Source organism: Eulemur rufifrons, chromosome 24 (genome assembly GCF_041146395.1).
Source record: "Eulemur rufifrons isolate Redbay chromosome 24, OSU_ERuf_1, whole genome shotgun sequence".
NCBI lineage: Eukaryota > Metazoa > Chordata > Mammalia > Primates > Lemuridae > Eulemur > Eulemur rufifrons.
The window spans coordinates 3424883-3437736 of record NC_091006.1 but is presented as its reverse complement, the minus strand read 5'-3'; the positions used below and the strand labels follow the sequence as shown (position 1 = coordinate 3437736).

The 12854-nt window shown below is 54.7% G+C and overlaps 1 protein-coding gene across 3 annotated transcripts in view; it reads left to right on the top strand.

Moving 5' to 3' along the window:
- Positions 1-12854, top strand: part of PEPD (peptidase D) — a 105478-nt gene that overhangs the window by 24918 nt on the left and 67706 nt on the right. For all 3 annotated transcript variants that reach the window (XM_069458224.1, XM_069458223.1, XM_069458222.1), the window contains one exon: positions 5948-5992. In XM_069458224.1, the coding sequence (XP_069314325.1) occupies positions 5948-5992 (45 nt within the window). The remainder of the gene's footprint in view (positions 1-5947; positions 5993-12854) is intronic.

Here is a 12854-nt window from a genome sequence, read left to right as displayed (position 1 = left end):
GGCAGGGGGAGCCGTATCAGGCTTGCTTCTTTCACTGCGCAAATCTCCTTATCCTCTCGGGAGTTTCCCCAGAGCAGCCCTGCCTCCCTCTCCTGGCAGCGATTAGCCAGCGTGTTGAAATGCTGGCTGCGGAGCTGCCGTCTCTCCCCAGGCTTCGGAGGGGGTGTGGGCACAGCCGGCTGCTGCCTGTCCCGAGCCAGGGCTCCCTGGGTCCTCCCAGCACCGCCAGGTGCCAGCACTCCAACGCCTTGCTCACCTTCCTCCACCCACACCATGGGATGTCTCTGTGGCCTCTGCTTGGGTCTCTGCCTCATGGGAGGGCCCTGAGCTGGGAGGAGGGAGCCCTGGCGGCCGCCTCACTGACGGCTCTGTGACCTTGGCAGGGCTGAGCCTCAGCTCCCCGTTGGTGGGACCGGGTGCTACTTGGGCTTGCTGTGGGGCCCAAAGGAGGTCACACTCCCCCGGAGCCTGCCAGAGAGTTGGTGCTCAATGCACAGTTGGCCACAAGCAAATCCCCGTCGGCTGGTCGCGGTGGCTCATGCCTGCCATCCTAGCACTCTGGGAGGCCGAGGCCGGAGGATCGCTTGAGGTCAGGAGTTTGAGACCAGCCTGAGCAAGAGTGAGACCCTGTCTCTGCAAAAATCAGAAAAATTAGCCAGGCGTGGTGACACGCGCCTGTGGTCCCGGCTACTCGGGAGGCTGTCTCTCCAGCTATTCATGGTGTTCCCTCCTTGCCTCGTCCTCCGGGGCGCTTGTCCCCCCCATATCTCCTCCTTCTGGGCCTCAGATCTCTCTGTTTCATCCTTCATGTGACTCTACCCTTGGGGGTTGCTCCACTGGGGCAAAGGCCTTCGGCAGGTGCATGCCATGGGCTAACTGCCATGGGCACCGCCTAGGGCTGCAGCCTCTGCTGGCAGCCGCCTCCCGGCTCCTTCCCTGTGTGAAGTCGCGTCTGTACGTGTCTGTGTTCCTGGCGTCCCACCCACCCAGGCTGCCGGTACTTCTGTGCCAGGCTGGGCAGAGACCTCGCCCTCGAGGGCCCCTGCAGCTCGGCAACTGCATCCACCTGTCTGCCGAGCGCATCTCCAGCTGTTTGCTGGGGATAATAATAGCTGTTTCCTAAGCAAGATGGATCTTGCTGTCGTCCTACTTTCCAATACTCAACTGCTTCTGGCCCTGGTGCCTCTCGCTGCCCTAGTGAAGCTCCTTCTACCTGGAATTGTAATTTTTGATGCTTTTAAGTGTGTCTGGAACACCTCCCATCTTGCCTCTTTGGCCCCTGCTTTAATAGAAGTTCAGGTTTGGTGCCTTGGATTGTCCTGATGGGCCGCCCCAGGCCACCTTTATCCCTTGGTTGCAGGGGGGAAGGAGGTTGTGGTGCAGCAGTGGCTTCACCTGTTCACCTGTCCCGGACCCCCCAGGCCCTGGTCCAGCTGGCAGTCAGCCTGTGACCTCTCCAGGTTGCCTGCCCTGAGGTCTGTCCCTTGGGCTCAGCCTTGGTCTCAGACCTCCCTCTGCCTGCCCGTATCAGGCCCGGGCCCGGCCGCCTGCTCCCACGGCAGGAGTGCGCCGGGTCCCGGGCCGTGAGGACGGCAGAGGAGGGGGAGCAGCGGGAACAGGGAGTCGAAGACATGCACAAGGCCCGAGAGGCCAAGGGATCTTCCCGTGGCCTGGGGCCACTGGGTTCACCACGGGGCGTGGCTCGGGCGATTATAATAGGGTCAAAGGAGCAGGCAGGGAGTCTTTGGGTGCCTCATGCTGAGTTTGGGGTCTGTCCCTGGCCACATCTCCAGCTCTGTGGATGGCTTGATCCCGGCAGGGAAAGTCCCACGGAAGGTGTGGAAGGAGCGGGCCCCGCCGTGGGCTCTGGCAGGAGGCTGGGTTGTGTAGGTGGGGTTAGGCGCCCATTGGCAGATGCCAGCGAGGGCACGCAGCAGGCCTGGTCGGGGAGCTGGGATGGCGAGGGCATCCCTGCAGCAAAGAGGGTCTGAGACTCTTCCCGTGGTTGGTCTGTGGCTCCCTGGAGTGCTGGGATCCAGTAGGCTGCAAGCAAAGCCAGGCACGGTGGGTCTCTGGGCATCCGAGGGGGAGCAAAGCCAGGCACCATGGGTCTCTGGGCGTCTGAGGGGGAGCAAAGCCAGGCACGGTGGGTCTCTGGGCATCTGAGGGGGAGCAAAGCCAGGCACCATGAGTCTCTGGGCATCCGAGGGGGAGCAAAGCCAGGCACGGTGGGTCTCTGGGCATCCCAGGAGGGGGGACTGGACTACAGGCATCTTTCCCGGAGAGTGGGAGACTGTGAAGTGAGAGAGGGAGTCTGGGGGGGCAGGTGCCTGAGCCGAGGGCCTCGCCTCCATCAGGTTCACGGGGCTGCACGGGGCTGCCTTCCTGGTGTACGTCTCCCTCCCAGACCGGCAGGGTCTGCGTCCAGGAGCCCCGGGCTGGGGCAGTGAGTCACGGAGGACTCTGTTTCATGGCGTTGTCACAGGAAGAAAGATGGTCCATATTCCACATCAGCTGGTGATTCGGGATAAGCATATTTCTCATCTTTTGGCATTTGCTTAAATTGCCTGCATGTCTGAAGACAATTGGTTACAAATTAATTCCATTTAAATAAGCAGTTAAGGATGAAATACTGAATTGGGGGGCTGTTAATGTAGGAATATTAATATTCAAAGATGTGAATTTTAAAACCTAAGAAGTAGAGGGACATTATTAAAACTTGACAATTATAACAAAATGCCAATTTGTGGTTTGGGGACCACGGCTTTCTCGTTACTGTTAACTGGCATCTCAAGTTGATGTTTAGGATTGGGTTTCTAAGGTGGCCTGAGGAAATCTCCATGAGGGGGGGACCCTGAAGAGGCGAGAGCTTGACGCAGCCCCCTTGCAGGGGGGAGAGTCGGGGGGGGGGCTGCCTCTGTTGTTGGGTTAGAAACCACAGGGAGGACGGCAGAGGCCTGGGACAGGGGCTGGGCCCACGTGACTCACCCTTTCATGCCCCAGCCCACGTTTACAGCCACTAGAAAATTACCCTCTGCTTCCAGGACATTGCCACCCTCACGGGCACTTGGTGGGGTTTTGTCATTATTTTTATGTCATTAATGTGCATTGTAGAAAATGCTAACTAGCACAGAGGCTAAAACAAGGAATATCTGAATTTCATTACCTGGAGTTCAGTCCCTCAGCGCTGTCTTTTGGACTCTTCTGCGTGTGGCTGAGTGTGCTCTCTGAGTATGTTTTTGTGTCTGACTGTGGCTTGCGTGGGTCTGTCTGTGTATATACATCAGTCTGCATGTGTCTGTGTGTCTGTGTGTATCTGGGTGTGGATCTTTATGCATCTAAGTATACACCTGTGTGTGTAGATCTGTGTGTGTCTACACACCCCTAAATGAGTATGCCTTAGCGTGTATGTGTCTGTGCATAGACGTCGCTGTCCACCTGTGTGTTTGAGTGTGTATCGTTACACACCTGGGTGTGTCTGAGCGCTCCTCTTTTCTAAGTGTGTGCCTATCTCTGTGTCTGTGTGTGTGTGTCTGTCTGTGCACTGAGTCACTCTGTGCCAGGTCACTTTGCTGCTCGTGTGTACATGCACGTGTGTGCACACGCATCCGTCCTGTAAAGTGGAATTCTGCCGGTGTTTGGCTAGTGAGTATATAGGCCATTGTTCTTCCTAAGGTCAAAGTGACATCTGGTGAAATGGGAGGCAGAGTCCATTTGTCGTCTTGATTTATGTCATCTGCTGCTCTGCTCTTCACTCTGAACCACACTGGCTGCCTGTAGTCCTTTTGATATTTCACAAGTGGAGCTTTGATGCCACAACATTTAAGTTGACTTTGAAGCAAAGTAGTTCTGTCCGTGTAGTTAAAAATCCTGAAGGTTTCAGAGATCTGGTTTCAGCCTGCTAGTCCCCTCTTTTCTCCCCCCTGTCCCTGCCGCTTGTTCAGCCAGGAGCGAGGCTGCTGGTCTCACAACCATGCCAATAGATAGGTGTTTTGCAGCACCATCAGTGGAGCCGTGGAGAGCCCCTGCCTTGCCAGAGGACAGGAAGTCACAACCCTGCATGTACTTATGTGTGGTATCCTGACCCGTGGTGGAGCAGGTCTTGGAATCCAGAGAGCTGAAGCCTTGCCAGGGCTTCTCAGCTGAGGCCTGTACTTGTGCTGGGCCATGTTCTTTCCCAGCTGTCTCGCCAGTAGCTTGAGCTCTGGGTCACATGTGGCTCTCTTGTACCAGGGGTGTGCCCTGACCTGATCCTTTTGTCTCCTGGGGTTACCTTTTGATTATGTTTATCTTATCAAAGAGCAGCTTTGTAGATTTCTCTCTCTTGTATGTTTGCTTTTTAATATTTCATTGATTTCCACTCCTTTAAAGTTTCTTCTAATTCTCTAGGTTGTATTGGTTCTTTCTCTAGCTTCTTGAGAAGGAAGACAGGGCATTCTTAGGATGGAAACTTAGATCATTGATTTCTTTTCTAGTATGTACATTTAGAGCTACAAATTTTCCTCTAAGGACTGCTTTAGCTGCGTTTCACAGGTTGTGATATTTCATATTTTTATTTTCTAATTTTGTGATTTTTTGTCTTTGAAGACTGGGTATTTAGAAGTCTGTTGCTAAATTTCTAAATAATTTGAGATTTTATAGTTTCTGTTATTTATTGCTAGTTTAATTCTACTGTGATCAATGAATGGGTCTCTGTTTTTTAACTCTTAAAATTTTTTGAAACTTCCAGCATATGATCATTATGATAAACGTTTCCTGTACACTTAAAAAGCGTGTATCCTGCAGTTGTTTGCTGTAGTGTTCTATAAATGTCAAAACGTCAAGTTGGCTAATTGTGTTGTTCACATCTTCTATATCTTTCCCAATTTCTGCTATCACAAGAGGTATGTGAAAATCTCAAACTATGCTTGTGGATTATCCGTTTTTCCTTCCTGTTGTGTCAATTTTTATAAATCAGCTTTATTGAAATAAAATTTATATGCAATGAAATTCATCATGTGCATAATTTAGTAAGTTTTTAAAAACAGTTTTATTGGGATATAATTCACATACCTTATAATTTGCTTATTTTAAAGTTATGTTAATAATTAGTTTAGTTTTTTTTGTGAGACAGGATCTTGCTCCGTCGCCAAGGTTGGAGGAGAGTGGTGGGATTATAGCTCACTGCAGCCTGGAACTCCTGGGCTCAAGTGATCGTCCTCCCTCAGCCTCCCAAAGTGCTGGGATTACTGGCATGAGCCACTGTGCCCACCCTTAATTCTTCTTCATTTTTGAAGCATAACTTTGCTGGATATAGAATTCTTGGTTGATGGTTTTTTTTTTTTGTTGTTGTTGTTCAGCACTTTGATTATGTCATCCCACTGCCTTCTGTCCTCCCTCGTTTTTGATGGGAAATCAACCATTAATCTTAGTGAGATCCTTTGTATGTGATAAATTGCTTTTTTTTTTGTTGCTTTCAAGATACTCTTTGTCTTTTGACAGTTTGACTATGATGTGTCTAGGTGTGGACCTCTTTGAATTTATCCTACTTGGAGTTCATTGAGCTTTATGAATATGTAGCTGAATGTTTGCCATCAAATTGGCAAAATAGTCAGCCATTAATTTTTCAAATGTTCTTTTTGCTCCTTTCTCTCTCTCCTTTCCTTCTGGCACTCCTGGTCTGTGTATGTTAGTATACTTGACAGAAGAGGATATGCTGTCTACCTAGTGGGGCTGGGGGTGGGGTTTTGCAACCAAAAAGCTTTGCCATCCGACTGACTGTACTGGGAGGAGCCGGCCCAGGCTGCCAGGTCTGCTGCAGGAAGTGAGCAGCAGGTCAGGGATCAGGAAAGCAAAGTTTTGGACCCTCTCTTGGTTGTGGGATGTGTGTGTATGTCTCGAACGTCATGTCTTGCTGGAACGTGATAGACCATTGAACTAACAGGCTTGATTTATTTTTCCTCTGCAGGTTCAATGTCAACAACACCATTCTTCACCCAGAGATCGTTGAGTGGTGAGTATGGCCTGTGGCCACCTTGACTGTTGTACTCAGCTCATGGGGACAGGAGGCCCTGCTGTTCCTGCCCAGCCCATCTCAGTCCCTCAGAAAGCCAGTCTCCAGAACCTCCTTGTTAGCGTTTATTGTTCTGTTTGTTTTTTGTTGAGGCTGGCTGGTTTTTTCAAGAGGGCATGAGTCATTTAAATATCAATTAGATTTCTCTTATCACTTTCTTTATTTTCAGTCTTTTGAAAACTCCTGCATGAGTAGGCCAAATATGCATAGTTCAGATGGAAAGCAGGTAGTGAAAAGGGCAGAAATAAACACAACACATGATCCCATTGCCAGCAAGGTAAACAAGTCCTCACGTCACACTTGTATCTAGACAAGGGTCGCATCCTGTCATGGTCTTTTGTTACCTTCTTTCTTTGCTTGATACCAGCAGCCCGTACCTGCAGCATACCTGGTTCTGTTAGGGGGCTGCAGGTGAGCCTTCTCAGGTGGGGCATTGCCTCTGGGGGCCCTGCAAGTGGGCCTTCAACTCCGACGTGCCACCAGTTTTCTCCCTAAGCCATCAAGTTGCTCTTTGATAGCAGCAAAATGTTCTTCCTTTGTTGGATGACAGCACTCACTGTGACTGCAGATGGAGACGAGGCCGGGCCTCTGCCACGCGTCCCTCCACTGGGAGGTGCACAGATTTCTCACGCCCCGTCCTCAGTCTGGGTGATCACATTTTCCCGACTACCTGGGAGCACCAGCTCGCCTGGTCTGGAGTTGGGAGCACTGTGCCCCGAGGGCTGAGCAGGAGTTGACTGCGGGATGCAGGAGTGGGGGGAGGGAGAGAGGGATCCGGGCCAAGGGGACACTTGTTCTCAGAAACGAGAGAAAGGTCGGTGGCTTTGTGCGGCTGGTGCAGAGCCAGGGAAGTGGAGCCTGAGGGTGGTCGGAGAGACGGTCAGTGGCCGGGCAGGCCTTGGTGTCAGTTTTGACTTTTTCTTGGGAGAAATGGGAAACGGGGGGAAGCCTTGGCGGGTTTAAGCAACACAATGGTAGGATCGGGTTGGCATTTTGAAAAATCATTTGGCCTCAGGCCGGTGACCCAGCTGCAGCACAAGAATGGGAACAGGTGGCCAGTTAGGATGCTGTGGCAGGGGTCCAGGTGGCAGTGGAAGGTGGTGGCGTGGCAGATCTGAGAGGAAGCGGCAGTCGGAGGAGGCTCCTGGGGCAGCTGGCTGTGGTGCAGTTGAAGGTGACTCTGGGTTTTTGCCCCACATGGCTGGGTGGTACGTCATGGACACGGGGACGGTGGGAGGGGCAGGTGCCTTGGCAGATCTGGGACTTGTTTGGGGTGCGTTGGGTCCAAGGCAGGTGCCAGTGGCAGAGAGGGCCGGGCGGAGGTGGCATCCGAGGGCTGTCGAAGGCGTCGGTCCTGCCCTGGGAGAGTTAGACGCCAGGCGGGCTCTCCAGGCTCTGTCGGCAGCCCTGGCCCAGGGCCCCACGGCCACACACTCAGGGAGGATGAGGCCCTGTGTTGTCAAGTTCGCAGTCCCAGTTGGCAGAAGAATAAATCCTGGATGCTCAGAGTGGCCCCGTGTCCACTTACACTGCCTCACAGGTGACATTCCCTCATGGTCACTTACAGTGTGGGTGCTTTGAGGACCACGTCTGGGTCATGCACTCCAGCCTCTCCTGAGCAATAAGGCATTAGTTTGTCACTGTGAAACAAGCAGACTTTAGTTCTGGTGACATTTCCAAGGGTTTGAAGCAGAGTCTTCATTCGTAAGAATGCCTCCCGAGTTTATTAAAGCGAGCAGCAGCGAGGATTTATTTGGCATTTGATGGCAGTAGAACTATTTTAGAAATGTCACATTGTCCTCACTGCCTCAGGGGTCTGTTTTAATAGCCTGGGTCCCGGTCACTGTCGGTGGATCCATCGTCATGATCACTGCCCTCCCCGAGTGAGTGATGGGCGGATTCCGGGGGGAACGGTGAGGGGCAGGTCCCTTGTTCACCGGAGTGGGTGGGCTCTCCGTGATGCCAAATTGTGACTCGGTGATGCATCGTTGGGCCCCTGTGTCCTGAGTGCTGTCACCACCCTCTCTTTCTGGGCCCTGTGGAGAGAAGCTGCCTGCAGCTCGGAGGAGCACCCTTGGGGTTGGGGCCTGCCTGGGTGTCAGCTTTCTCTCAGGCCACAGGGTGCTCGGACCCTCGGAATGGACCTTGTGCCAAGGCAGGTGTAGCAGCGGGGGGACCGAGGGGTGTGCAGCTGAGCTTCCTGGGCACCCACACGCACCCCGGCTCCCGCTGTCTGATTGGAGGCGGGAAGCAGCCTCTGCTAGCGCAGGGAAGCTCACTTTCTCGTTTCTGTCTGGGTGTCATTCATTTCCTGCCCGTGACTGTTTTATTGTTTTCCATTCTCTCGAGCAGTGCGTTTTTGATTTCCTGTAAATTCCTGTATAATCATACTCTTCTCCACAAACGTGAGATCGTAACAGATAATTTCCTTTCTTGTGCTGGGTATTGCAGTTGGAATGGGAAGGTCAAAAGTTGAAACTTACAAAGAGCAGGCATCTCACTTCCATAATTTAGGCTGCGGTTCTACTTTACTGTCTTGCAGATGATTAAATTGATCTGAAGGTAGGATAGGAAATAAAAGGCGGTGCTTTCATGCTGTCTGATAGCTCAGCGCCTTGGGTTCAGTTAAGTACCTCTGGAAGCGTCACAGGAGAGCAAGCATGTCAGCAATTGCCGTGTGCCTTCTTGGGTTTTAAGTGAGACTGTGTTAAATTGAGTCATACGCCCGTTTTAGAGCTGTTAATTACACGGACTGGAAGTGTCCTGCATGCATTCATCAGGCAGTGGGTAACGGATCTATTTCTGCTCCCCGGCCTCTCTGTGTGCACGGGAGATGGGAAGCCGTGTGTGGCTTTGCAGGCAGCAGTGCCCCAGGATCCTACGTCCTGGGTGACACGTCCCAAATTAGAAGAGGTGCGTAGATGATGGCCTAGATTCGTGGTGTGTACGTGGAAAGTGTTCCAGGAGCGTGGCTCATCTCTGTCTCCTAATGAACAGGCATTTAACTCGACGCTAACAAGGAAGCCAGACGTGAGGAGGCAGGAGACGGATGTGGGAGCATCGCACGCAGGGAACGGCCCGGCCCAGCCCTGATCTGGCGAGGAGGTGGACCGCCCTCCGCCTGCCCGTCCCCGGGCAGGTTTCAGGCACACTCGGCTCACGGCCGAGCTAAACCATTTTCTTCCTGGCTCTGGTTTCTTTGAGAGGACTTACTGATCGAGCCTCCTGAGGATATGTAATTCCAACCCACTCTTTTCCTTCTGTTCCTCCTGTCGTGGGACTTTATCCCTTGCATCGCTGGGTCGCAGGGTGTGGACGGGGTGGCTGTGGGGTCCTGTGGCATTGAGTTCCCGCCCCCCTGGCTCCCACACAGCCATTGCCGCATATTCATCTCCGGGAGAGATGGAATTCCTGGCCCTTTAAATGGATTTTGTTCAACTCTGTGGCACTTTGATGCTTAGAGACGGATTTTCGAAATACTTCAACCTGTCTCAATACTATTTTAATCAGGGGAGCATTTAGACCTCAGTTAATTGATGTCTCAATCCTGAGTTTAATGCCCAGAGGCAGTTTTGTGACCTGTGAATATTTAAGGAGGGGAGAAAAGATTGCACAAATAAATCTCTGCCTGGTCCAGGTTCTGCCGTTTTAGGCCTGTAGCGGGATGCTGGGCCCTGGGGCGGGGACAGGGGTCTTTGCCTCCCAAGTGCCCCATGCTTCTTGCCACCTGTTTGAGCAGCCCCTGGGCATGGCCATGAGCTGCCTTCTGCCCAGACTTCTTATGTGGCATCCGTGTGTCCTGTCCTGAGCCATGGTCCTCTGCTGCTGCACTGGGGACGTGGTCTGTGTTCTCTCTTGGGGCTGTCACCCTTGTAGGTCATATTTCTAACAGCCACCTGACACACCCTCAGGCCAGACCAGGCTGGGACTGGGTGTGGCACTGAGCTGCTGTCACTCTAGGGGCCACAGGGCCTACAGAGGAGACTCCTTCCTCCTGGCCCTTCCGTGTTCAGGAGCAGCGGCAGTCACCTCGTCAGATTCAGGGTGCCGAGTTCCTCCTGAAGATGGGAGGAAGATGCAGTCTCTGGTGCTTGTGTCTTGGAGACATCTGGAGCCGGCTGGGACGCGGCCCTCCCTGCCTGGTGCCTGGGCAAGGCTTCAGCCCAGAGTACCCCGTGGATCCTGGGTTAAGCCAGCACACAGCAGGCGTTTATTTAAGCTTGGATTAAATTGGGCCGGGCCAAAGCCCAGTCGGGCTGGTTTCATCAGAGAGCTGCCTTTGCGGGATCATTTGCCCTGGTTCAGTTGGATTTTTTTTTTTAAGTGCAACTGAAAAAATACACCCTGAGTACACCAACTGGAGGCCCAGTTTGTCACTTTCCCCAAAGTAAAATTAGAAGAGAAAGCAGGACTCTGGGCCCCAGTGGCTGGAGTGCTGATGGCTTCTGATGGGAAGAGAACATGGTTGTTTCTCCTCCTGCGGGTTACACGCTCTTCCTGCTCGTCTCCAAGGAGGATGCTCAGGCTGCAGGGGCGAGGGGATGAGTGTGGGCTCCTGGGGGCTCAGACCCTGGGCCGCCTCCCCTGCCTGCGTGACTGGGGACGGGGCAGTGGCAGTGGGAGTTTGGGCGGCTGTGGCCCTGCGCAGGCTTTGTGACACCCCACGCTGCCCTGCAGGACTCCCCTGGGGTGGGGTGGGGAAGAGGCGGCCTCGTTTTCCTTTTGAAATGAGGTCATCAGCTCTCCCGTTAGAAATGAGGTGTGTCCTAGCTCCAGGGCCATGTCCAGGTAGCACTGACACCTCGCGGTTCCTGTGTGGCCGTTCTGGGCCAGACCCTGTTCTGGCGCTGGGACCCTGCCCTCCAGGGCTACGGTCTTTTGGAAGAGACTTAAATTAAAAGAAACTGCAAGTGTTGGAGCTTTCTGAGGATTGTATGAACTGTCCAGGGAGCACAGGAGGGATTTAGCCTGGGGGTGGCGAAAGGTGTGTTCCAGGTGGGAGCCGGAGGCCGCACAGTCCGGTGAGGGGCGGGAGTGAGTTCCGGACAGGGGAGGGAGGGGGCTGGGGGGCAGCGTGGGGGTGCGTGGCAGAGCCAGGCAGGGGCCTGGCCTCCGTGGACACACACGAGTCATGGTGTAGCATTTTAACTTCATCCTGAGGACACTGAGAGGCCACTGCGAGGCTTCAAACAAGGGAAAGCCTGGTGGGGTTTGCATTTCCCAAAGACCCCCAGATGCTGCAGGCCGGAGGCTGGCGTGGCTGGACGGAGAGACCGGGAGGGACTGAGCGAGGGGGGAGGGCACGGCAGCCCCTGGCCATGGTTGGACGTGGGGAGCGTAGACAGGTGGGAGGGAGCTGTCTGGGGTGATGCTGGGGTCTCTGCAGGGGGCAGCGGGAGGGTGGCAGGGCCATGCTGAGATGGGGACATGGTGGGGGTTCTCACATGCTTAGCTCCAGGTGCTCGGGGACCGCAGGTGGGTGCGGACAGGAAAGCAAGGGGGGAGGGCAGGGCTGGCAGCGTGATGGAGGCGGAAGGGAGAAGAGAGAGTGGGGAGGTGAGATGGAGAAGTTGGAAACCAGTGTGAGAGCTGCTTGCTGCTCCTCCCCTGGGGCGAGCAGTGAGGGGAGGATTCTTCACTGGTGGAGGAGCCTGTTCCGTGGAGCTTCTAGTAGGAGGGCAGGTGGGCGGAGAAGGTGAGGAACAGGACGAGCCTCCCTCGTAGGGGGAGGGAGAGAGGGCAGGATGAATGGGGGGAGGCGGGGAGAGGTGAGGGCCCATCTGCTGGCTTCTGAGTGGGAGGCCAGTTCATTCATCTGTGAGGAGGAGCCGTGGGGGGTGGAGGTGGGAGCAGAGATCTTAGGAAGATGAAGGAAGGCGGGAGTCGCCCTCCCCCATGCTCCCCTGCAGCGCTGGGGGAGTGGGGCCTTGCCGAGGCTGGTGACTGGGAGCTTTCTGGGCCGTCCGCCCAGCCACGTGGCTTCCCCGAGTGGACGGGTGGGCACAGGGCCTGGGAGTCTAAAGCGGTGGCAGGAGTGGCACTGGGGAAAGGACCAGGCATCTAAGCGGAACAGACGGCAGAGGGACGCTGTTCCCAGGAGGAAGTGGAGGGGTCTGGCAGGGTGGGTGTGGCTGGCCTGGTGCCCACCAGTGCTGCCACTCTGGTCCTCACTGCACTCAAGTACAGACAGGCCTGAGGCTGGCGCCCTGGAGGGTGGCAGTGCGGAACCACACCCCAGTGGCTGCGGGTGGATTTGGGCTCAAGGCCCGCCCGAGGCCCTGGTCCCTCACCCTGCCGGGAACAGCAGCAAGCGCTGTGGCCCGGGTGGGACTGGGTGGGACTGCCAGCGCACTGTGGAACCAGGGGCACCTTTGCGATGATGAACAGCGCACTGTCAGCTTCAGGACCGGCCTCCTCCAGCAAGGAAGGATGTTCCTTTCAAAAAGCCTCGCTGGGCTTGTGGGTTTGTTTTTTCCACCTTGCCTAGAAGACTTCATAGTCTCGGGAAGGTGACATTGTGCTGCAAGGCCCCGTCCTCATTTCCCAGTGACAAATGGCTGGCTGTCCCAGCTGTGTGGCGTCTTGGAGACCGTGTGAGTCAGCGGCTGGCTGGCTCGGGCTGCTCCTGTGAGGTCCCCAAGGGCTCGCTGCCTCGATGGAGGTGGATGGAGGTGGTTGGTGGCCAGCCGGAGGAGGAGGGGGAGGGGGACGGGGCCCTGTGGGCGGAGGGGCGGGCACTGATCTGCTGTTGCCAGACACTCCGGCTTTGCTGGTCTCCAGGGCGCTGGGTGTGTTCCCTTTG